At 40.5% G+C, this 24,845-nt stretch overlaps 1 protein-coding gene across 1 annotated transcript; it reads left to right on the forward strand.

The window, feature by feature from the left end:
- Positions 1–2,358: 2,358 nt before the first annotated feature.
- OPRM1 (opioid receptor mu 1) lies at positions 2,359–24,845 on the forward strand. The gene is made up of 4 exons (XM_031611822.2): positions 2,359–2,835; positions 16,639–16,991; positions 18,013–18,533; positions 24,352–24,845. Exons 1-4 carry the CDS (start codon positions 2,501–2,503, stop codon positions 24,388–24,390), a joined length of 1,248 nt encoding a protein of 415 aa, XP_031467682.2. The 5' UTR covers positions 2,359–2,500; the 3' UTR covers positions 24,391–24,845.

Below are 24,845 nucleotides of genomic sequence, written 5' to 3' on the forward strand. Positions count from 1 at the left end.
AAATTCTCTTCAATTCTTGAGATTTTCTCAAAGTTTGAGCCCATCAATTTTTAGTTATAGCCTTGAGAATTTATCTATCCTAATGCTATCGCTGAAAAAAAAAAGACATACAAAAATCTGTTTTGTGTTGGAAGCTGTGATTCTGGCCCCAACCTGATGTTGAGGCAATCATTTAAGATGTATATGTCTTAAAGTTCTGTATTTCCCCTTTCTACATGCACCATACTACTACCCACAGGATTACTGATCTGGAACTATGCAAACATACTTTCAGCAGAATCTTCACAATGCAGCCCTCCATTATCTGAAATTATCTGTAGAAAGAGTCTTACACATTATTATACTTAAAATGTTCTTCACCATTTGAAAGCATCACTGCAAAGATTTATTGCATGCTGCCTTTGTCCTTGAGCAATAACATCTGTAATAACAATGGAAAGAGCTGCATTTACTATCATTCCCTTACCTTTGAAATGTTGCTTAATGAGGACCATCTTAAATAGGCACAATTCCCAAGGCTTATTGCCAATTCTCTCTGAGGTCTGAGTTTTCATCTGTACCTGCCAGAAGGTTGATTTAATAGGAAAAATAATTCTTCTATCTTTAATAATAAAGCCTTGTATATAACACTAGATTTACCTGGGCATCCATTCTTAAAACTTTTTGAAGACATTCATTTTTAATCCATCAAAGATCCTTCTGATAGCTAGAATGATACAAAGCTGACTTCAACACAGGATACACCAAAAAAAGATGTAGCAGCCTTGATTTTTGGTTCCCATCTGCTCCTTTCACAGCCATGCAAAGGTGTATTCAAAAGGCCAAACATTGATTGTGGCTAGGCTTACATTAAACTATTTTGATGGCTTTGGTGGAACAAAGGGGAAGCAGTGAGAGAGGCTCCTGCACTATGCACATACCCAGAGATAAAACTCTTTGGGAATGGCCCAGTTTTAAAGCCCTGTTCCTCCTGTTCTGTGTACAACTAAATATGCTATACTTCAAGAGGCAGTGAATTTCACTGTGAGAAGTTTCTGAGTACTTACTTTCATTTCTTCCTGTCGTCAAATGTTTTCAATTCTGAACATTTCTTCTTTTTCTGAATATGATGCTAAATGGCTCTCCCATCAATAAATGCTGAAAATACCCTCTCTGGCCACCAAGTAATATGTGCTATCTACACAAAGAACCTGTTAATAGCCTTACTTGATTTTCTTCCTCTACTCCATTGTATCTTGGTGAGATTTGAAAATATATAACTTTAAAAATATGAACATCTATTACTCAAATCTACATCCGTCTCAAAGTCCAGTGACTCCATTTTAGTCTTCACTGTTTTCCCACCTCACTGCTACAGGTCAGAAATACTTCAGAAGAGTGTGTGGTCTTCTACTGTTACCCAGCCTAACCAGTACTGGCTGCCATTACTTCTGACACAAAAGCTCAGGAAATCCTTGATCTAAATTGTCTATATTTTTGCATCTTTCTGGCAGGTTGCAACTCATCTCTTCTTCTTCGCTACTGCCATTAGCACTCCTGAAATAGCAGGACATGCTCTGCCTGTGGTAAGCAGAGACACTGAGTACAAGCCTGTGATGAGGCAGCAGGGGCAATCACTGCCACTCCATCTGCTTCCTGATCACTGGTATTTCTTCTGCCTTACCAAGGAACCTTTCTGATTTCATTGATGAAGCAGTAAAAGAAATGGGTTCTGGTAATTAGTGATCAGCCACCCTGCTGGCAATGTTGACAACGTCTCTTTATACATAGAAGTGTGCAAATAAGCAATAAGCAAGTCAAGTACAGAGTATGGACATTGCCTTCCAGTTAAGAGAACGGTGTCCATATCTTTCTTTTTTGAATGTTATCACATCTGACAACAATCACACCAATGACTAGGGGAGAGGGCTCTTGTAGGTCCAGAGTGGAAATACCTCTGAAAACTGTGAGGATACAGGAGATCCAAATCATTTCCAAAGCATAATTCTGTCCATTGTGGTACCACACAGTTTCCCACGTTTTACTTCTAGCATCAGCTACCCTTTCCCCAAGCCACAGAATCAGAGAGGGCACAGTCTGGTCAATATCCTTGACTCACCACGTTAATCAGCTGCATGCTGACCCCTGCTCCAATCGGACAACGCCGTCAGACATTTCTCCCTACCCCCACTTCCCTGGGGAAGCAAACGCTTTAAGCGCTACCCAGCCCGAGAAGCACAGCAAAGCAGACTCCACCACAGCCACACACCCCTACCCCCAAGAAGTGCTTCACTTGACACCTCATGAAGACTTCAGAGGGGAGCGAAGCTCCACCTCCCCCCTCCCGCGTCTTCCCCGCCGTCACAGCCCCTCCTCCCGCCACACACATGTGCCTGCAGCCAGCGCAGGGGCGCGCCGTCGGGGCGGGTGGGAGCCGCCGCCTCCCCGGCACCGCCCGCGCCGCGCATCGCCCGCAGTCGGACACGGGGAGCCGGTGGCCGTTCTGACGCCGCCGCGTACCATGGCCGTCGCCTACCTCCTGGGCAACGGCTCCGCGCCGCTCCTCGCCGGCGCCCTGGAGGTCCCCTTCGGAGCCAACTCCTCCGCCACCGCCTGCCGCCCCGCCGTGCCTCCCTGCGCGGCCGCGCCGCCAGGCTCCTGGGGCAACAGCACGGCGGGCTGGAACCGCTCCGAGCCTTGCGGCGGTGCCAACGGCAGCGCGGGAGGAGGGCCGTGCGCTCCCGCGGGCGGCGGCGGCCCCTCTGTGGTTACGGCTATCGCCATCATGGCCCTCTACTCTGTAGTGTGCGTCGTGGGGCTTTTCGGCAACTTCTTGGTCATGTACGTCATCATCAGGTGAGTGCCGCCGTCGGGCTGCGGAACGGCGTTCCGCCGGCGGCGGGATGCTACGGAGCCGGTGCGGTGCGAGGGACTTCTGCCTACTGGGTGCGGGGAATTTGAGTGGAAGAGGCTTTGGGAAGGCGTCGGAGCGAGAGACCGCGGAGGGGAAACGCGGCGTAGCCGAGCGCCCCGTCGGAGATGCTCCGCGGGCCCCCAGGGCTGCAGTGCCCGGCAGCGCTCCGACCGCTGTCCGCTGCTGAGTGAAGGTGGAAGGGGACCGCGGCCACCGCGTGCGCGAGTGTACGCACAGCACTTTGCACGCGTCTGTCCCCAAACCTGTCCCAGCACAAAAGCAAAATATAAATGGCATCGCGGCTCAATGCTCCTCTCTGCCTGTATTTATAGATCCTCTACCTTGAATGTTGATATGCGCGTTTTATGCACGTATACATCTCCGTCTGTGTACGTGTATATACCTCCACGCGTACACACGGGGATCCTGTCAGTTCCCCAGGCTCCCAGCTGCGCTGCAGCATTGAGCGTCATTGTCACCCGCAGATCCTTCACAAATGTGCCTTTCACGCACGAGGAATCTCATACCCGTAAACCGGCGGCGAACGGGTGGCGACGAGATGAAACAGGCTTCGGCGGGGCCCGGGTCGGGTGGTCGGATTCCGTGGAGGAACAGTGCCACCTCCCGGGGGCGGCGGGGCCGAACGGGTCGAAGCTGCCCTCGAATGCCCCGGGTCGGAGCTGGCCCGGCACCGACTTCCCCTGGGTAGCTGGCCTTTCCGAGCCGCGCTTCTGCAGAGGTTGCCCTTGGGGAGTGCTCCCTCCTTGCCGCAGGACTTGCAATTCCCCACTGTCCCTCTGGGCAGGCGCTGCGTGGGGCTCAGGGGAGGCTGTAACAAGCTGGGGTGATGCTCCGATGATTCCTTCAGTGTACAACATAACAGCAGCTTTTGGGGATGTCTCTGCAAAGCTCATACAACTAAACCTAATGGGAACACAACTTACACGCACCAATGGTTCAGACTATTCCTGCTGCTTTTAGCCATATTTCAGAGGCAGAACTGGGAAGATTCTTTGTGCCATGAGGATTTGGTCAAGCTCAGATCCCAGCTGTTTGTATGAGAAGTGCTCCTGAACAGGAAGATGACTGCAGTGGTCTGAGCAAGTGGTGAATGCCTTCCTCTGGGAGAAGAAGCAGATGCACAATGTAACAAAACCAGGATGGTTGTCAGCAGTGTGTATGTTACAAGTTTTCCATGGAATTGTATATTTATACCAGCCATAACCTGTTCTGGTTTCATATTTCTTATATTAATTAATTCAATTATACTTACACCACAAAGCCAAATTGAATGAGGCACCTGCATTCAGCTTTCTATCTTGAGACAATCTTTCCCAGAGATTAAAGCTTAATACAAAAGCCAGAAGCAATAGAAGGCAAAAAGTATGCTTTAATTTACAGAGGAAGACATAAATCAGTTAAATGACCTCCCTAAAACCACTCTGGAATTCTGCAGCAAAGATAGGACTGAATCCCGATCTTCCAGATTCCATATGACATAATTCCTTCTCAATTAATATCATACACATATTTCCCGTTTTAGGATGAAAAAAAAGCTTGCTTATTATGATTGAATAGAGTCTGTGGTTTAAGCATCACAGAAATGCCTTTCCTTTCTGTGCTTCTATATAGGTTTGGTATACTTGGGCAGCAGTAAGGAGTTTTTTCCTTTTGCAGGCTATGCTAACATGAGAGCATTCCCAAATTGTTTCATATGCATATATGGAGCAGTGAGCATATGTGCTCATATTCATGAAACCTTAGATCCCACTAAAGATAGGAAACAAACCTTTCCCTGGATCAAATTTGGCATACTATAAATCTCCCTATCTTTGTCCACCTTTCATACAGTGACTGCTCAAGAAAAAGGAAGTTTTGAAGTTTGTGTTAATTTTGAGGTGAATTAATACTACAAGAAAAAAGATTTGAAAGTGATATTGTCAGCTTGTTTACCTTGAAAATGCCAGGAGCAGGGAGGGAAATGATCAGATGTCTGACACTGTCCCTACTCACCTCTTAGAGTCCAGTGAAAGTTTAGAGTGCATGCTAATACATTATGCTCAGCTCCTTTGGAAACTTTTTTTTTTAATAGCTATTAAGTTATTTCTATAAGCAAGCGACTTTAAAGCTCCATCCAGTTGTCCCATCTCCTCCAAGTGAAGCAGATCCATGGGCCTGGAGCCAGAGCTGTGTAGGTGCTTGCCTGATGTGTAACTGTCATTATCAATATACAGTGTCACGGGCTTTGTATACCTGTACATTATCATTAATGCAATCTCAACCACCCCCCTCATTCTCCCAAGCGGTTTCTGTTCAGCTGAATTATTTCTTCCTTAAATTATTATTTACAACACATTGTATCTACAGTATGTGAAGCTGAACCCCATGTTACCAACACTGAGCAGTTTCCTTTGTGAAGTATGAAAAATGCCTTCTGAGTGACAGCAATAATAGTCAGGTTTTACTGCCAGCCACAGATTTCATTATCTATTTTCCTCATGTGTTTTGTTTAAGCATGAACTACTAATACGAACACACTGTCATTATGGCTACATTAACAGCAAACGCTACTGCTAGTTGCTGCAGAGTACAAGACAGTGTACAATTAGTATTATCATGTGGCATTGAATTAATTTCACATCAATCTATAGGCTTTTCTTGCTTTCTAGACAAGTCAGTGGGATATGATGAGAGGGGGAAGAAGAATATGTTCTGTGATTAAGGAGGTGTGCACAGTGCTACAAAGCTGTGATAGATCATAGCTGAACATCTTTGGCATCACCAGAGTGGAGAAGCTGAGGCCCCAGCCCTGCACTGGGCGGAATGCCCTGAGAGGGCTGCAATGTCATCAATAGATGCTGTCAGCACTCAAGGCAAGAGCAATGCCTTAATTGCTGTGCTAATCATTTTGTCACATATCATAAATAAAGGAGCCTGAGGTGCTGCGTGGTCCTTCACAGGATAAGGGAAATGCCTTGTTTCATTAGAGTAAATGATTATACTAGCTTTTTTTTTTTTTTTTCCTTTTTTTTAAGTCCACAAAATTAAAATAAGGAAGGAGGTCTGCTTTGAGGCAAAGAGCTTTTTACATTTCTCAGGGCAATATCTCAACTATGTTTTGGAAAAAAAAAATTATGATTGAATCATCATCTTATTTGGGAAGATTGCACACTCTACTGAAACCTTTGCTTACCTCAGCCTGGCTCACTGCTTTGGAAATACTATTTTAGTAAGAAAGGAATTTGGCATGTAATTTCAATTGTAGGAAGAATGGATGTCTTCAGAGGAATACTCTGATGTGTAAAGAAAAGGAAAAGTGAGGAGTTCGTAAAGAGGATATAGCATAAGGGGTAGAGAGAGTCTGATTTTTAATAAGCTGAAAATGATCCACTGAAAATGATCAGAGGTTAAAACAGGCTGAAGCAAATACTTTTTCTAAAAAAGACAGGAGCTCTTCTTTGCAAAGCAACGTGGAGTTATAGATGCAGTGTGAAAGAAGATCCATGGCATGTCTTGTGTCAGCATAGATCAGGGAATTTAGAAACCTAGAAATCCATAAAATTCATTTCTTCTCTGCCCACAGCAATGTGAATGTCTCTTCATTTGGATGGCACTGCATGTGTCATCTCCAGGGAGACCTGATAGTGGCCTTTCAGTATCTAATGGGGGGTTATAAGAAAGGGGACAGACTCTTTACCAGGTTCTGTTGTGACAGGACAAGGGGAAATGGTTTCAAACTAAAAGAAGGGAGGCACTGGAACAGTTTGCCCAGAGAAGTGGTGAAGGCCCTATTCTTGGAGTCAGTCAAGGTTTGAGGAAAGGTCTGAGTAGGCAAGACCAGCCCAGAAGCTGAGTTCAAAGAGAGGTGCAGTGAGGTGATGATTCTCAGCACACCACTTTATACAGAGGCATATGTTTCGTTTGCACACTGCTTGCAATAAAAATTTACCAACTTCTACTAGAGGTTAAATGTTTGACTACTAAGGTGCTCCCCTCTCCTCCAGGATCCAGAAGAATAGATTACATAAAATGCCATGTATACTTTTGTATTTTTGTTTTGTTTAAGTTATATTGAAACAGCCATGGTTGACGACCTCAGAATGTCCCTGGTCTCTCTGAGTGTCAATGGTTTACGGGCTGGTTTGGCCCAGTTCTGTGACTAGCGGGGTGGAGGGATTTCGCAAAATCCGCGCCTCCGAAAAAAGGAACAGGGGACCCCAAAATAATTAAAAACAGTGGCAACGATCTGAGGAGAAACAAACTAATTTACTAAATATAGTATTGGAATGCAAGATAACACAATATAATACAATAGAATTAAAATTGAAGCTAATAAATCAAATATAATCAGAGAGGAAATGTCCGAAAGGTGGATAGGCCTCACCACAACGCTGACGTGAGATGCGCAGTCCAGTTGAGCAGCAGGGAGACGGGAGGACAGCCGATGAAGAAGAGTGCATCAGGTGATGCACTCCTTGCTAGGAGTTCTATCTCCTCTCTGTGACCGCAAAGTCCCCTGGGGAATGTAGTTCTTCTTCTCTTCCGGGCAGGTACCCAGAACTTGAGCATTAACAGTTAAACTCCCAGTGCCCCACATGATGTGGAATACTGATAACCAAAAATCATAAAACCATGCCACTGAGCTGGAGGCAAGGTCAGGATTCCCAGCCAGCTCCCACCTGCAGGATGTGGAACTGCCCCTGCAGCACCTCCACCCCTGGGCAGAGGTAGGCTGAAAACTTCACCCCTCATTTCCTCATAAAAGTCAGTCTAATTGCACTGACTATTTATGGTATCTAGTAAAACTAGAACATATTATAAGCACATATTATTCATATTTCAATTATTAGCAAACTGATGAGGAGTTAATGTGAGCTAGCATAATCCTGAAATACTATTTTGTTTCATTTTAACTTGCACTGCTTTGTTTTCAAATCATCAGTCATAGCTTTTAATGAATACAGTTGAAAGACTTTTCTTTTTAAATTTTCCTAGAGCAAAAAATGACATACAAAAGTCTCAAGCAAAACATGATGTAAGCCAAAGAGTCTCAAAATCATTACCTCTTTTCTAGGCATAGACAGTAATTGGTGTTTAGACAAAGAGAAGAAGAAAGAGAAGCATCCCTGTGTGAGACTCCTTCTAACAGCCTATTGTACTGCAGACAGACTTCTGGGCTGCATTTTACATCAGCATTTTTCAGTACTTTTCTGTGGACATGCTTCCATGCAGCAGTCCCAAGAATATCTGAATCTAAAATAAGGTTGGAAATCATGTGTTGGAAATACTGTTACCTTTCAACAAAGCTGTTTCGAAGTAAAATTTGAGAATTCTCAAACATTGTTAAGGATCCTAAATTAGTTATTTTTAAGTCTGGGTGGTCTGAGAGAATGTTGTAAGGATCCTGTCTAATGGGCACTTTCATGAAAAAGATTTTTTTTAATGGGATTTCCTGTGAAAATGTGTTTTTAATCCTTGATTGTTTTCTTCAAAATACAAAGCTACTCACTGTATCTATATTTCAGAAAAATCTGAGAGAAACTATTTAGTGATTTGTTGTTAGGCCCATCTCAAGCAAACTTCATCTTATAATCATCTGTTTGTTTGGTGTATACCATGGAACTTGGCTTTCCTGTTGTATTAGCAGGTATTCTATCATTATCTTTCAAAGACCTTGCTCCTCTTAAAATTGACTTCTAAGAGTATTCTCTAGCATTCCACAGCTTAGCCTAACTGTGTTAAGTACCATTCATCTGTTTAACATTAAACATTTTTATTTATATTTCCCTTTGAATTTGCATGATGAAAAAAAGGTAAAGATGATAGGTGATAAGCTGTAGCTAGTCAAGTAACTGAAGAACATGAAATAGCATGTTTTTCCACCTTCTCACTGAGAAGTGTTCAATTATCAACTGAGATCTTGTGTCTCAGATCATGAATAAAACTTCAAAACAAAACTGTAGAATAGGGTATATGGCACAGAGCAATTCTAGTATGAGAGAATTTGCTTTCTTGAAGAAGAGAGCAGCAGTTGTGGTCTTTTCCTGTTCCCCCCTTGTACATTGCTGACCTCCATGTCAGCCCTGGAATGTGCTGCTTCAGTAGAAAAACATCCAAGAAGCCAGTTCCCCAATTTTTTCTCATAAAGTGATGGTGTCAGTTTATCCCGCAGAGCCCCCGTTCCAGATGCAAACTCGTTCTTGTCACATGGTACCAAATCCATGTTTGTTAGTATTTTACATGCGGTCTTCTCAAAACATACAGTCACACTTCCTCTTTCTGTCCTGCCTTCATTCTTCACTCCATCTTTCCCCATTCTACCCTCTTCACAGCCATATCCTCTTCCATGTTCATCCTCTCTTCTGTCCCTTTGTCTCACTTCTATTGCTCCTTTCCAGACTGTACTCAACACTTCCACAAGAAGGTCCTGATCTCTTACACACAAGAGACTGTACCCTGCATATTTAGCAAAACTTTTCTCTGTATGGTCTCTGGCATTGCCTTGAGCCCCATGCTGCTGCTATGAAAGCATTTTACTAGAGAAGATTGCCGCTGCTGTTCCCCATCACTTCTTTGTGGATTTCACATCTGCTAGCAGTAAAACTGTCTTCAAAAGCTTCCCTGCCAGCTTCTTAGCCAAGCAGGGGATCTTTCATGTACAGTCCTCACCTGAGGAGATCAGTCTACAAATCAGGAAGATTTGTGGAAGATCTCTTTATCTTCCGAAAATAGGGAAAATAGCTGTTAACTTGCCTCTCTATAAAAATGTAACCCCAGTTGTCACTGATGTAGTCCTGATCTCTTCCCTGAATGCACAGGGGAGAAAATTAAGATGCTGACAGCTTTCCTTTGCATGGGCAAAGCAAAAAATTTCAGCAATAAGCACTTGCTGCTGGATAATGGCAATATATTGGAGTTACCATTTTTAACACCATTGATTTATTTCTCGGAGATGTGTTACACAATAACTGCAAAAACAGCAGCCATTACTGGAGACTCATATGTGCTTCAGTGTCAAACTTGCAGAGATTGATCTAGAGATGGCTTAATAAACAGACCAGAATGAGTCCAGGAATAATTTGCAGATAATGTTTCCTTTATTTAACTAGATTGAAGGGAACAATTCAGTATACCAGCAGCTGACTGCACAAGAATTGCAGCATACATGTTGCTGTCATTTCTTCTTATCATAAAATAGCTCTTTTGTGGCTTCTGGGAAAAGCAAAAAGAAATTAGGTTGATAGGAGTTATAAAACATTGCAACATCTTAAATATTTGCCTGGCAAGTAGGTATGAATATATTTGAAGACCTAACGGTTAATTCCAAGGATATTTTGCATAAACATGCAATTTAAAAAAAAAAAAAATGAAAGAGTGATGATAATAAAATAATTACCTGTTAGAACTGCTGTGGAATTTGTGTGTTCTGTCTAGAATAATCTCCTTGCTAGTAAAATCTTTCAGTCACACCTGAAGGGAGAGGACCAGCTTTCCCCTGGTAAGTAGCTATTTTTTTCCCAAAGATGGAAGCTTATATTGTTTTCTCTGTGGAGGGACTAAGCTCACTAATACAAATAGCAGAAAACGGACCTCTATAGAACCCTCTTCACAGAAAGAAAAAAAAAAAAAAAAAAAAAAACAGCAGGAAAAGCCATTAAGGAAAGCAGCAAGTGAGTTTTAGCCCAAAGCCCAACACATTATTGTAATTAATTGAAAACAGGATGAGTCAGATGCCCTCATGACTCTCTGTCATTGGCACCATGTCATTCCTGAAATGGCTGGTGCTGGAACCTCACAGGCTTTTGTTCAGCTTTCCTGCACCATGGCCAAGATCTGGGTGAAGCTGCTAATTGGTTCTGAGTACAGAAGAAATCTGAGCAGATGTGTCTGCATGAATCCTTACTTACTTATCTGGCATGTGTAAGTAAATACCACCAAATGGTGAATCTGCAAACACCTTAATATAGACCAATATGGGGAAAAGGCACAGTGGGATGACAAAGATAGTTATAAGCTATATATAAGTTTTTGTATGATTGCTGCATTCCCCACCATGTATGTCAAATAAGCAGGCCCCACAGTGCCAGGCTAGCACACTGCCAAAGTATGCCATGCCTTGGTACCTGAAGGGAGGCATAGTATATTCATGTTGGTTTTTTTTTTTAATCCTTCTATTTAACCCACCAACCCACTCCTCAGTCTCAGAGCTGTGGTAGTTTTTGCTCACTTACAAATTTAAAATTTGATGGATAAGCCAGATAAATTTTGTCTTTAGGCAACAGAGAGCTTCCTGTTGCTCTGTGTTCACCAAGTGAGTTCAGCATTTACACTCCAATCTCCTTAACGGCAGTTAAGGACTGGCAAAGGCTTCAACAGGAACAACCTCTGCCTCTGTCTGTATCAACAGCAGGAAATTTTGTATCCTTCTCCAGTTTTTGCCCCAAACTGAGTCAGTATAGAAAGTAAGCAAATGTGCTTGCAGTAGCATAGTAGCATTCTGGAGTATTCCTGAATAGGAAAATCTTCAAGCTAAATGAAATCGTTTGCTCTGTGACAGGTAGATTAGGCTCATATGGAATATACATGACTTTCAAAGCTCTAATCAGTAGCAGGCTGTTACAGTACCACAGCTGTGGCTGAGATCTTTTGAAGGTCTTTTACTCCATGGAGAAAGATTCACTACAGTGCAAAAAAAAAGAAAGAAAAAGGACAATTAGACAAGATGGCTATCAGTTAGTTCTGTTACTTGAGACCAAATGTACGTTCCAAGTTATGGCAGGGAGTCAAACATACTCATTGGATTAATAGAGGGAAGAAAGAGTTAACCATACTAGCCTGAACTGTTGTCAGAGCTTAAAGGGCTCAATGAAAACTGAAAGTACTAGATGTCTTATGAAAGCACACATGAAAAATCTGTTTTTCTTACTGTTTTTGGTGATTGCATATAGAAAATGTACCTGAAGAGCCATGGAAATAAATGTTCATTTAAATTGGTTCAACTAGTCATGCTTCACATGTTTTAATCTTTCCACCCAAGGAGACCTCAACAAATCTAATGCATGCACACAATGATTCTTCATTTGTTTAACAAGTCATTTATGCAAGAAGAATATGAATTTAAACGCTAAGCTAATCTCATCCAGAATCAACAAGAATTATGTCAGGTTGTCTGAATGCAAGACCTAATTGCTGGACATTGTTTCTTTGAGCAGCCAAAACAGATTCATGAATGACTGCTTTCTGCAATAAATCTCCTGTAATTAACTAGTTTTTCAGATATTTTGCACTGTACATAAATCAATTGAAGCAGCTTTTGTCTTCCAATTAGCTTCTTTGGATGAACAAAAGCTTGTATGCCTTTGTGTTACTGAAAATCATTGTTACCAATCTATCATTGTCCCACCTATCTCCTAAGTACAAAAGACTGTTTCTGCTTCTCACTGTTTTCAAATGAATTTGTAATGGCATGTATTGCTCTACTCATTGGGCTAAATGTGAACTCTGTCTCTACCTTCTTTGCACCAAAGATGGTACAAAGATGGTGTAAGACTGATGTGTTACAGGACTGAAAGATCTGGAAGAGAATATATTTCATCATTCCATATGGATGTAAATGGCTTCTCCATTAAGTGGTATGAACAAGAGTCAGATAGCAGTGTATCAGCAAAGTATCTGTTAGGCTTAGAAAAAGCATACTGTGTACTAAAAATGTCATGCGTTGTTTGGTTTTCCTTTTAAGAAAATGTGAGTCATGTTATTTGTTCTTTTCTTTTGAGCTATTGAGGCTTAAAACACTTTTCAAAAAATCAATCACCTCCAAAGGTGATCAGCTGAAGACGTCACTGTTGGAGTGGGCAAGACAGAAACAGAGCTGTGGTGTGTCTTGAAGCAAGAGGGAGAAGCACAAGGATACACACATCATTTTCCTCTGGTGTGTCTGGGAGCTGGACAGGGAGATGCTCATGGCCCCTGCTATGAGGTGCTATTACACTTTCTGCAATTGAGGCAGGGTCTTTTTATGTTCTATAGTTCAATAATTCTAGTTTTATGGGTTTTTTGATGGGTTTGCAAACGACAGCTGGCCCATGGCCTACCAGTCTAAGGCTCTTACGTATCCTTGAATGTCAGGAACTTAGTGACTATTTCAGTAGAATTCTCATACTTTTCCTTATTGCTTTCTTCTTACTGCAAGCAAATTCCAGTTGAATGGATCTCTACAGCTCAAATCTTCAAACTTCAGATATATTTTAAATCTTTGCTGGATAGAGCAGTGATAAGGCAAGGCTGAGTATGACCTACAAAATTAGACAGACTTGAAGCTGTGAATCTAACCTGTCATATCATAACATATATTTTAAAAAAAGAAACTTAATAAAAATCAGTATTTTATGATACAAAGTCTACTCTGACAAGATAGAAAAAGTGTGCTAGTGGGTATTTGAATTATGATGAGCATAATTAATTTTAATATTAAGAGCAATCCAGAGGTAAATGTTCACCACTCTGTCTGGTGGCCTTGAATAGCACTGCAAAAGCAGTAACCATTAAAATATTGTATTTATACACACAGTGCTTTTGGTATTATAAGAAAGTTTTACAAGTAGCCCATGACATCAGTTGCATAGAATATCCAGTCTCCCTGAAGTATATTTCATCACATACACAGCTGTGTTCGTATGATGGAAATATTTGCTCTGCTTCTTCAAATAGATAGACTGATAACTTAGCAAAAGGTAAAATAAAAGCTAAGATAAAGACTTTGAAGAGCTTCATTTTCAGGACTGTTATTTTTCATGCTGTTAAAATCAGTTCTGTCAATATTTATTTTCTCATACAAAAGAAAACAATCCAAGTGACACTGATAATCTACTTATTTGAGGAAATACACCTTCAACAAAATGTACTTTTTAGCAATAATGTCTATAAAATCTTGAAATACTCAGTACAGAGAAATACCCATATCCCATAAAAGTCACTGAAAACAATATTGTGAATTTCAATAGGGTTTTGTTCATGAAGCAATTGTGGAGGTAAATACTTTCTAGCACCACAAAAGTTCTACTTCCTTTCTTTGTAAGAAGAGCATGATTATAAATACGTAGGTTACAAGAGTAAATCAAGCAGGATTCTTCATTAATAGTCTCCAGAGCCTATTATGTGAAATTACTATGTGAAATAATGGAAAGCCCAATAACTTTTAAGCTTAAATTTGTGTAGCATTAAGTGGAGCCCATGGTAGTATCAGCGAAGAAATGCTATGCCATTTATTCAGAGCTTTTCTCTGCCCTTCCTCTAGCACGCTAAACCAAAAGTGATTTACCTATATCAGCTGATGTTGTTGGTTTTTTTTTTGTTTGTTTGTTTTTTTAGCTATGTCAAGCATTGGAATGGCTTTACTTGCAGATAAAAAATCATTATGACGAGTTGATGATGATGTGCTTTCTAGACAGAATTTCTACGGAATCAGATACAATGGCAGTGATATTGAGCTGCATACCTAAGCTTGTATATTCTTCTCCAGCCATGAAGACAGTGATCACTACAGAGCTGAGAATGGTCCAGTAGCATGGGTGACGGTGCTGAGTCTGCATCTTTTCTTGTCTTCTGAGGGTTCAGAGCCATTGTCACTCCTCAGCCATCATTGCTATTGCTGCCTGAGCCAATCAGGCTGGAGCAAGCTGTGCGTGTCTGCTCACACTGGCATCAAACATCCAAGTTTACTCTCTGGATGGAGTGTTAGCTAGTCTAGGAACTGTTGTAAGACCTGTAAAGAACACATTCATTTTTGATAAACAGCAAGAAAGATAACAGAGGATTTAGTGCATCTTTTTTTTTTTGTCCTTAGTAAAGTCACTATTGAAATATTCCTATTTTCATTATCCTCTCCAAGGTTCTTCTACAAATTGCCCACCAAATATTTTCTCTGCCTTCCTAAATTGCTTTTAGAGCTGCAATTCACTGTGCCTCTCCCGCACTGCAATCCTTTGCATTTTTTTTCTAAAGTAGTCCCAGCAGATAGAGGCACAGATGCTTGTGGCAACTATGTCTTCCTGAATTGCTGTTACAGTCTGTTGGATAAAGGGAGTACTCCCCTAAGAAAAGTTTGCAGGGTACATTAACTTCAAAGAATAGATTTTATTTAAAACTTGGAAGATCATAGTTCTCAACACAGCAGTCAAGTAGCAGCTCGGGTCTACTCGAAAAATGTTTAAAAGAACACCTTGCTTGTTATTTGTATCCTCATGCACAGTGCAATGAGATGAGAGAACAAAAACAGCATGAACTTCATCAGATGTTCATCATAAAAGTTATCTAGTTGCATTCAGGATGAAATCTGCATTCCTCCAGCCCTGACAAAAAGTTCCAAAGATGTGCTCCATTTGTAGCCCTGTCATGAGCTCTTTGCAGCTGACTCGTGTTCTGAAGAGATTAGAGAGAGAAAAAAAAACATTAAATACTGTATTTTACACTTTGTCTTCTCCAACAGATTGCCCAAAAGGTCTTTTTAAAGGACTTTTCCACTTGCAAATCTGTCTATACAATGTAAAATGTCTGATCAAATATTGTACTTGTTACTTTGCTGAATCAAAGGGGAATTTCATCAAAAGAGCAGACCATCTAACCTCACAAATTCTGGCCTCAGTGCCTAGCAACCTCAGCAGCAATTGAGACAAACTAGCCAGGAGTGATTACTTGGAATGAAATGTTCATTGTGCCACTGGAAAATATATCATCCTCACAAATAGTGGATGTCAGGTGCTACTGATGTGACCAAAGGATTGAAATTGTAAAGGGCTCTTGAAAAGAAAAAATGGATGAAACAAAGGAATAATTTTAATTCCATAATTTTAGGAATGCAAACACAGAGCATAAAAAGTTTCCCTGCTCAGCTGTGATTGGTGTGGCATATTTAAAGTTCAGAAAGTGTTTTTTGTGTTAGTGCCACAGACTTCAGAAAGGAATGGAGTTTAAAATAGTTTGAAGTCTGACCTGTCAAAATCGACACTGTGGAGCAGAGCAGTGCATGCATACCTACTTTAAGCAGCGGGTCTGAGCATCCACACAGGGCTGGTGATTTTACTGATATGCTTAGTTCATGTGGTCAATAGCATCTATCTTCTCATTCAGTTGGAATATCCATCCAATTTGTAGAGGACCCTGAGATCAGTAATAGCAGTAACCATAATAGTAGTAAGCATCATAACAAATTATTTTTAAATTATTTGATTACAAGCAGATAAGTTAGTCTTAAAACAAAAGCCTGAATTTTCATGCTTATACAATAAGTAATTACATCATTACTACTCCACAACCAAGAAATGCTGTGCTCCATTGCTGTAGACTACAGTTCTGATTCTTGACATGTCATAAGAAGATACACAAAATCTATTCATGTAGTACAGTGACCAGTGTGTACAAACGTTTTTTTCCAGCTCCGCTAGTGGCTCTTTAGCAATCATAATATTGTTTCTTCTATGTATGTCCTTTCTGCACAAATTAATTTTGTGTTTTCTTATCCTTCTCAGACCTGTTAGGTAATGTCTGACTGATTTATAAACATTATTGTAGATAAACCAGAGCAAGATAATTTGATTTAAAGGTGAACAGTAGAAGAGATGATCCTTAATACCATTTAGCATGTTATTTCATGAAAGTAACTTGTAGATGGTGCACTGGCCTCAATATTGTTTAATGTTGTTAGTTGTAATCATTCACTTTCTTTGCTGATTTTTTTTTTTTTCTAGATACACAAAAATGAAGACTGCCACCAATATCTATATTTTCAATCTTGCATTGGCAGATGCACTAGCAACAAGTACTTTGCCATTCCAGAGTGTGAATTACTTGATGGGAACATGGCCATTTGGTACGATCCTTTGTAAGATTGTTATATCCATAGACTACTACAATATGTTCACCAGTATCTTTACGCTCTGCACCATGAGTGTGGATCGCTACGTAGCTGTTTGCCACCCAGTCAAGGCCCTTGATTTCCGTACCCCCAGAAATGCCAAAATTGTCAATGTCTGCAACTGGATTCTTTCGTCTGCCATTGGTCTGCCAGTTATGTTTATGGCAACTACTAAATACAGGCATGGTAAGTCTTGTTTTTCATTCTCAAATTGAATATTTCAATGTTTGAACTCCTTTCTGCATTGTTTCTTTTTATTGTAGAGGTGTTGGATTAATTTCTGACCTGCAGGCTGTATGAAGTTATGTCAAAAGCCATCTTTAACAATTTTGCAGCTAGCCCTACTTGACCTACTTGACACAGCATTGCATGTGATCAGTCTTTGATGACTGGCAGCTCCAGCAGGATCCATGATTCTGGATCCAGGATTCTGCTCCACACAATTACTGCAGTGCTTGGAAAAGCATCTGTGCCCACCCTTCTGGACAAGAGGGCCAGTGGTATCCTGGCATGCTTTTAAAAAAGTGTGGCCAGTGGATCAAGAGATCCTCTTCCTCTCCTCTTCCTTGGTATGGCTGCATCTGGAGTACTGTATCAGTACTGCACAGAAGGCATTGTTTTACCCAAGATATTCCTGCTGAATTTGGCAGTCACAGATAATGGCTATGTGTTTTCAGCTTTGCCTGGCAGGGTGTAGTACAGAACTCACAGCATGTTCTGGAGCACTAGTGCTCAGAGATCTTCCTTCAAATGACAGCATTTCAACATATATCAAAAACACTCCATAGTGCGTGGTTACCAAGTGTCATATCATCCTCTTCCCTTTTGCCCTGAAATGCCCAAATTTGCTGCAGATATGGTGGTTAAATCATCACCAGGTTTTATATCAGAAGTGAGCCAAAGTTTAGACATTTATGACAATTCAACTTTTTCTTCTGAAATTCTACACAGAATTCCAAGCGATATAATGCAAAGGAGAACATGTTACTTTTTGGATTTTTTTCTAATTGAAGCTTCCTACATGTTTTGCAACACTGTGTTCTATCGCTGCTTGAACCAATGACAGATATCAAATTGTTTTGTTTTAGTTATTTACATAATAAAAATTAATCTATTTGCTTACAGTATTTTAAAACATATATATATTTAAAGGAAAGCAAATATAAAACTGACCGTCTTGTTCTCTGCTGTTTTCTTCTTTCTCTAGGCTCTATTGACTGCACGCTTACATTCTCTCACCCTGCTTGGTACTGGGAAAACCTACTGAAAATCTGTGTGTTCATCTTTGCCTTCATCATGCCAGTCCTGATCATTACTGTATGCTATGGGCTGATGATTTTACGCCTAAAGAGTGTCCGCATGTTATCTGGCTCTAAAGAGAAGGACAGGAACCTGAGGAGGATCACAAGGATGGTTCTTGTAGTGGTGGCAGTGTTCATCATCTGCTGGACTCCTATCCACATTTATGTCATCATTAAAGCCCTGGTCAACATCCCAGAAACTACTTTCCAGACTGTGTCCTGGCACTTTTGTATTGCTCTAGGGTATATAAATAGCTGTCTCAATCCAGTCCTGTATGCGTTTCTAGATGAGAATTTTAAAAGGTGTTTCAGAGAGTTCTGCATCCCTACCTCCTCCACCATTGAGCAGCAAAACTCCACAAGGGTCCGACAAAATACTCGTGACCATGCTTCCACTGCCAACACTGTGGACAGGACTAACCATCAGGTATGACTAGCAGTGGAGATGTCATCTCTGGATCCGGGCCTCCCGCTTGGAGATGACATGTATTCTGAAGTTACGGTTTATACTGATTTGTAGCTATTAAAAGGTCTGAACACCTTTGAGGCTACATTTGAAGCCAGTGTATTCATACACAGAGACCCCAGTCATGCATGGTGTTGGTTCCTTTCTAGTCTAGTTGATGCCCAGAAGCCGAGCACTTTGCTTTCAAAGGTACCTTGTGTGGTTGGGTCCAGTGTGTATGTGTACACACAACATCCAAAACAGAGTGTTTCATTTGCAGAATATTTACAACAGGTGAATGTTTTGAACAAGTTGGAGAGTAATCACAGATTTCTTTATTCATACTTCTTGTTTGCTTCTATAAGACGGCTGTCTCTCTCTCCTGCTGTTTCATCAGTGAATTGAAAAGAGAAAAAGCTGTGCATATACACTTTTTAATTGATATACAAGGAAGGCCTACAAGGCCCTGTTTCTACTGGAAAGATGTAAGAAGTAGACAGAAGTCTTCTGCATGCAGTTCTTGTGCTAGATCATTATCTGTGTTGACTAGTGTGAGTTTTGATATATATATACATATATATAAAAATATGCATACATGTTAAGGAGTGTTGTACCATTTTGCCATTTAAGGTGTGCAGAGCATTCCTTTTCTATGTAGAAAAAGCCTTTGAGGAGTAGAAATTTTGTAGCATAGCAGATACCAAGAGAAAAATATCAAAAATCTCATTTTTATTCTGACTGTATTTTCTTAGCTTTTGCAAAGAAAGTTCTTTTGTTACATATTTAACATCCATGATCCTGTGATGATTCCCAAGTTGCCAAACCACATTCCTCAGTGAACATCAAGCAAAACATAAAAGCAAATTATAGCATTCTAGCAAAGCATGTACTAGAAAGGGTTTTAATCTTCTCCGGAATTCACTGAAGAGAAGAAAGGCACAAGCCTACTTCGTTCCTTGCCACATCACCTTTTTCTTGGAACATCAGCAATATACTTCCATTGCTCCTACATGAGCTTCTTGGTTGCCCCTTCAGCCAAAAGCTAAGCACCTTTTTGAGATGCAGAAGTCAGTGGCTTCTTGTGAGAAATAGCTTATTTGCCAAACATGGGCCATCAGGAAGCCAATAGTGCGGTAGTAATTGCACAAAAAAAGAGGAAGAAGCAGGCTGTAGGGGGAAGAATAAGGTGTATTAAGCATCTGCAGTTGTTGATGTCATTCACAAGCACCTGATTTGTACATGCTAAGCTGTGGCCTGTGAAGTCAGTTAGCACCTGCTTGGTCTTTGACAGAAAATATTAAGACTTCACCTTCATCATCCAGAGAAATGATCCAGTTTCAGACTCATGTTTTTTCTCACACAGAACAGGTTGTCACTTGGAAACAGGAGTGATTTCACAGGGGAAAGCTGTGATTGTGTCATCAGTCTTACCCACACTCCAGTGGTGGAGCAGTATGGCCAAATGTATCATGGGCCAATACATGTATGTATGTATGTACATAGTATTCATTGTATGAAGCAAAAGTTCATTTGATAGATTCAGCTCTCAATAGTGCATATGTGATCCTCAGCGGAGTCAATTTTGTGCATGTCTGACAACAGAATTCAGTCTTTACCTAGTAAATATCCATCATTCTACAGTGCAATTTAGAGGCATATATCTTCAACATTTACTTATAAATCTTTCTATAAATTATAGCAGAGCTGTAGCCTTCTAAATTTCTACCCTTAGCAAAAATTATTATGGTAATGGCAAAGGCTGATTAAAATAAAGTCTATTTTGCTGTGCACAGAGCAAACACAGAACAGAAGATGATCCTTCCCAGAAACATATTACAGTCTACACCAAGGAAGGGTGACAGCACTGAGGTAGGGACAGAAGTTAGCTTTTTAATGGCAGTAAGAAGCAAGCTAATCACACAGTTGGAATTTTGGCTGATTGATTTTACTCGTTTGCTTCAGTGAGTAGCAGTGGAATTAGTTAAGAAGAGAGAAAATACTGAAGAGAAGTGATAGGGAAGGTGCTGAAGGGAAATGGAGCTGACAGGAAGAATGCAGAAGAGAAGGGGGAACATCAGGAATAACGTCAGAGGCAGAGAAGAAGGAAACTGAAGCAAAGAGATTATGTACATATAACAAAAGTGTGTTCGCAACCGTAAGAAACTATGTGACTTCCCAGCTTTCACTGCCTCTGTAACACTTCCTACCAACTTGCTAGCAGGTTTCCCTTAGGCCATGAAAAAATGTCTCATAGATCTGTTTGCATAGTCTGGTATTCAAGAGAATTTGAAGTGGCCATAAATGGATCCAATCATTTCCCTCACTACCAACTAGCAGTCCTTGCTTTGGTAGATGCTGCCACTGATTTCTTTCTGCCACACACACTCTCCAGATCGGACCTGAATCTTCTTACTGTGGCACTCCATGGGCACAGCACACCAGCTAGCAGCAGCAATATTTCTCATTCTTCGGAGAGGCGATGGAATACATTCACAGCAAGCCATGTTCACAGCTGAGTATAAAACTTCATTTTTATATTTTCTTCTACAATGAACTTTTCCATAAGAGACAAAATTTTTCGTGTCTCTTATCATCAAAATGACAGAAAGGTTGTAGGACTTCTATTATGAGGAGGTTCTCTGAGTAGTACTGACAAATGTAACATTGTATTTATTTATTTTAGACAGAAAAAGCCCTAGGGTGAATGCAGCTTTTTCTCTCAGAAAATGTAAAAAAGCACTTTGCTCAAACAGTTGGTGAGCTTCTGTAAATTCTATTGACAGGACATTCTTTTCACAGGTAAGTGCTTTCTGTATAGGCAAGCCTAGCCAGCATATCTGTATTGATCTAAGTATACTGACAAGCTCTCTCTTGTATATATAAGACCTTGGAGAGCATTTGCTATGAATTCTAATTGCACAACTGTATAGTTGTGGACACAGTTCAAGTTATTTTCAAAGAAACAGCTGTTCTGCAAGCTGCTTTTTTTTTGCCAAGTGAGAATTTTTACTCCTGCTAAAGGTAATGAGAATTGCAGGCACTCAATTGCAGAACAGCTTGGGGCCTCACACTAAGATAAGCATTCACTTGTGGAAATAACAATCGTATTTTCTATCAGTGCAAAAGCAGGAACAGCAAACAAAAATGTTCATATTACTCTGAGTTTAGATATTTTCCTTTGGCTTATTTCATGGGTCTTTGAGATTGCTGAAAGATTTTTCTGGATTAAGAATGTCATTACTGTTTTATCAGCATTTAGGAAAAGTACAAAACAAGCTCCGATATCCCCCAGAAACACAGCACTGATGGTATGAGTTTTCGATTTATGAAAATTGTACGTGCTCAGTGGAGCAACTTGTTCATGAGGGAGAAAAGACTGGTGGCTAGTCAAGCATTTAGATATAGAAATATAAAGGATACTGGACTAAAGAAAAACTATTTCTAGGTTGAAATAAGAAAAAATTAAAAGCTGGTTTAACTAACCGAAAAAAAAGGACTCTCTTACATGTTAGTTTTCCTAGCATTCTATGACAGCTTACAAATACGGGAAGTACTAGTGATTCCTGTGCAGAAACCTAAAAAAAGCTGTACGAATTCTATAACTTCAATCTTTAACAGGTTTCACATCTACCTGTTTTAATGAAGAAGGACCTTTCTATGTGTTATTAGGAAGTTGGCATATGTCCATTGTATATAATATGGTACTCAATGATAAAATATTGATTTCTTTTAAAAAACATTTCTGTCAAGAATTCTACAACCTTGTATTAATTTAGCAGATTCTTAAAAACCAGACATTCTTTTGTGTTTGAGTTGCACTGGCACGGGAACCTTATAAATCTTCTACATAGCAGAGAAAACAGAATGTTTTCCATACAATTTAATTAAAGCAGTTTACAAATATAAACAATGCTATGAGGACTGAAACCAATTAAATCAATCCTAAGGCTGGATATTTTTGTGATGCATTCCTTAAACTGAAAGTCAGAATAAATGGACAGCAGAACATTTCATTTTTTCCATAAGAGCTGAATATTCTATTACAGAATCGCAGAATTGTAGTGGTTGGAAGGCATTACTGGACATCACCTAGTCCTCCAGCCTCCTACTAAAGCAAGGTCACACAGGAAAGCATTCAAGAAGGTTTTGAATGTCTCCAGAGGAGACTCCACAATATCTCTGGACAACCTGTTCCAGTACTCTATCACTATCACAGTAAAAAGTTCTTCCACATGTTCATATGAAACTTCCTGTGTTCCAGTTTGTGCCCTTTGCCCCTTGTCCTGTCACTGGGCAATTAAAATAGTCTGGCCCCATCCACTTGACTCCTGCCCATTGGATATTTATAAGCATTTATAAGATCCCATCTCAGGGCTTTTCCAGACTGAACAGTCCCAGCTTCTTAGCCTTTCCTCACAAGGGAAGCTTTCCAGACCCCTCATTATCATCCACCTCTGTTGGACTTCCAGATAATCCCTGTTTTTCTTGAACTGAAGAGTCCAGAAGTGGACACAGTATTCCAGGTATGGCCTCACCAGGGCAGAGAAGAGAGGGAGGATCAGGTCCCTCGACCTGCTGGCCACACTTTTGCACCCCATTGGCCCAGGGTATCTCTGGGTTTCTTGGCCATAAGGTCACACTGTTGGCTTATGGCCAACCTGTTGCCCATCAAGACACATAGGTCTTTTTCTGCAGAATTCCTCTCCAGCAGGTAATTCCTTTCCAGCAGGTGATTCGACTTAGAAGTGAAATTAGCTTCAAAATTCAGTTCTGGATCTGGACTTCTCCAAAAGACAGATATTCAGATTCGAAATCAAGTCATTTTCTAATAAAAAATTGATGAGGAGGAACATTCTCAATGTAGAATAAAGAAAGCCCCTAAATATATTATGCTGAATTGAACAAGCATTTAAGTTGTGTTTTGGCTTTGGATAAATTTATCTCCAATTAGTATTCCTAACAGATGTCACTTCTGAAAGTGCCTGGAAAACAGAGCAGTTAGAAAATAAACTTTCTCCTCACTCCAAAATCCCTAAACAGATGCAACACGTTGCCCTCTCTTCACAGTTCATCTGTGACTCTGCTTTCCATAAATAAACACCTTACTTACAATATCTCCCTATTTTTGACAATTTCTGATTGCTGAGCAGTAAAAGGGTTGCAGGTTTTCAGGATGCGATGTATAGTAAGCAGATTTTCTTGGTGAAAATTTCTGTATTGATATCATGCCTGTACATGAATAGGTATGGATACTACAGGCACTCAGGGCAAAGGGATGGTTGTGATTAATTCCTGATTTAACTCTATCTCACACAAAATGTAAACTGGATTTTTAAATTCAAATCCAGGAGTTAGCCAATTTACTGATGTGAACACAGAAAGCATGCTAACATAGCATCTAAAATAACAGCTTCCCTGCAACTGCTACAAAGGAATACAGGGAGTGAGTAAAATCCTTCTCTACAAGTGAAACTCACGGAGGGTTCTCATCTAGAAGGAAAACAGCTATGAAACAGACTCTCATGCAAACATGACAGCACTGAAGATCCATTTCTGTGTCATTAAAGGTCAGACACAAAATTTCTCTCTTACCATTCTCTCTACCTTGTTGTATTATGACAAAGACTCATCCTCACCCTGCTGCCTGGGCTACCAGCTCAGCTTTACAGGGCAGGGTAATAGCTGCAAATGAGATGTAAACACCTCTTAAAAAAACACACACTGTAAACACAAACTGGTGGGGGGTCGTGGGCATAAATCAAGTAATTGCTCATTGTATTTGCAATTTCTTTCCTTTCAGTTGGAACTCCAAGAAGCTGAAACCACCCCACTGCCGTGACAGGGTCTGCTGCAGTATAGCTCTGAAAGCAATTACAAACCAGTGTTTCTGTGCAGTCCGCTATGGGAAGGTATAGGATACGCTTTCCCTCAAAAAAGAAATAAAAACAATGATAAAAGAATAAACATAGAGGAAAGTGCCTGCTTTTCCAGTCTGTCAAAAACTGCTTCTGCAGCACTTCTACACTGCTCGTAACAGAAGCATGAAACTCAGTGGCTACAGCCAAGAGGTATGGGGGCTTTCCAAGCTCCACTATTCAAAACAGTCATATTAACCAGGAATACATCTGTTAGTCTAAAAGCAAAGCTATCCTGATATGCTCTGGCAAGTTACAATGGTGTTAAACAGGTTGGAAACAAAAGTTCAAAAGACAGACAACTTTAAAAAAAAAAGTTGTCAAGCTTTTAAGGACAGGAAGTAATAGAAATGAAGTCGGGTACTTGATTTACACATAA

The sequence above is a fragment of the Phasianus colchicus genome, chromosome 2, assembly GCF_987193195.1.
Source record: "Phasianus colchicus chromosome 2, bPhaCol1.hap1.1, whole genome shotgun sequence".
NCBI classification, from domain to species: domain Eukaryota; kingdom Metazoa; phylum Chordata; class Aves; order Galliformes; family Phasianidae; genus Phasianus; species Phasianus colchicus.

What these genes read in the sequence shown, in the direction of transcription:
- OPRM1 (XM_031611822.2), top strand. Translation starts at nt 2,501, where the DNA reads ATGGCCGTCGCCTACCTCCTGGGCAACGGCTCCGCGCCGCTCCTCGCC. An exon ending in AACTACTAAATACAGGCATG is followed by an intron (nt 16,992 to 18,012) that starts GTAAGTCTTGTT and finishes TTCTTTCTCTAG; the next exon opens with GCTCTATTGACTGCACGCTT. An exon ending in TGGACAGGACTAACCATCAG is followed by an intron (nt 18,534 to 24,351) that starts GTATGACTAGCA and finishes CTTTCCTTTCAG; the next exon opens with TTGGAACTCCAAGAAGCTGA.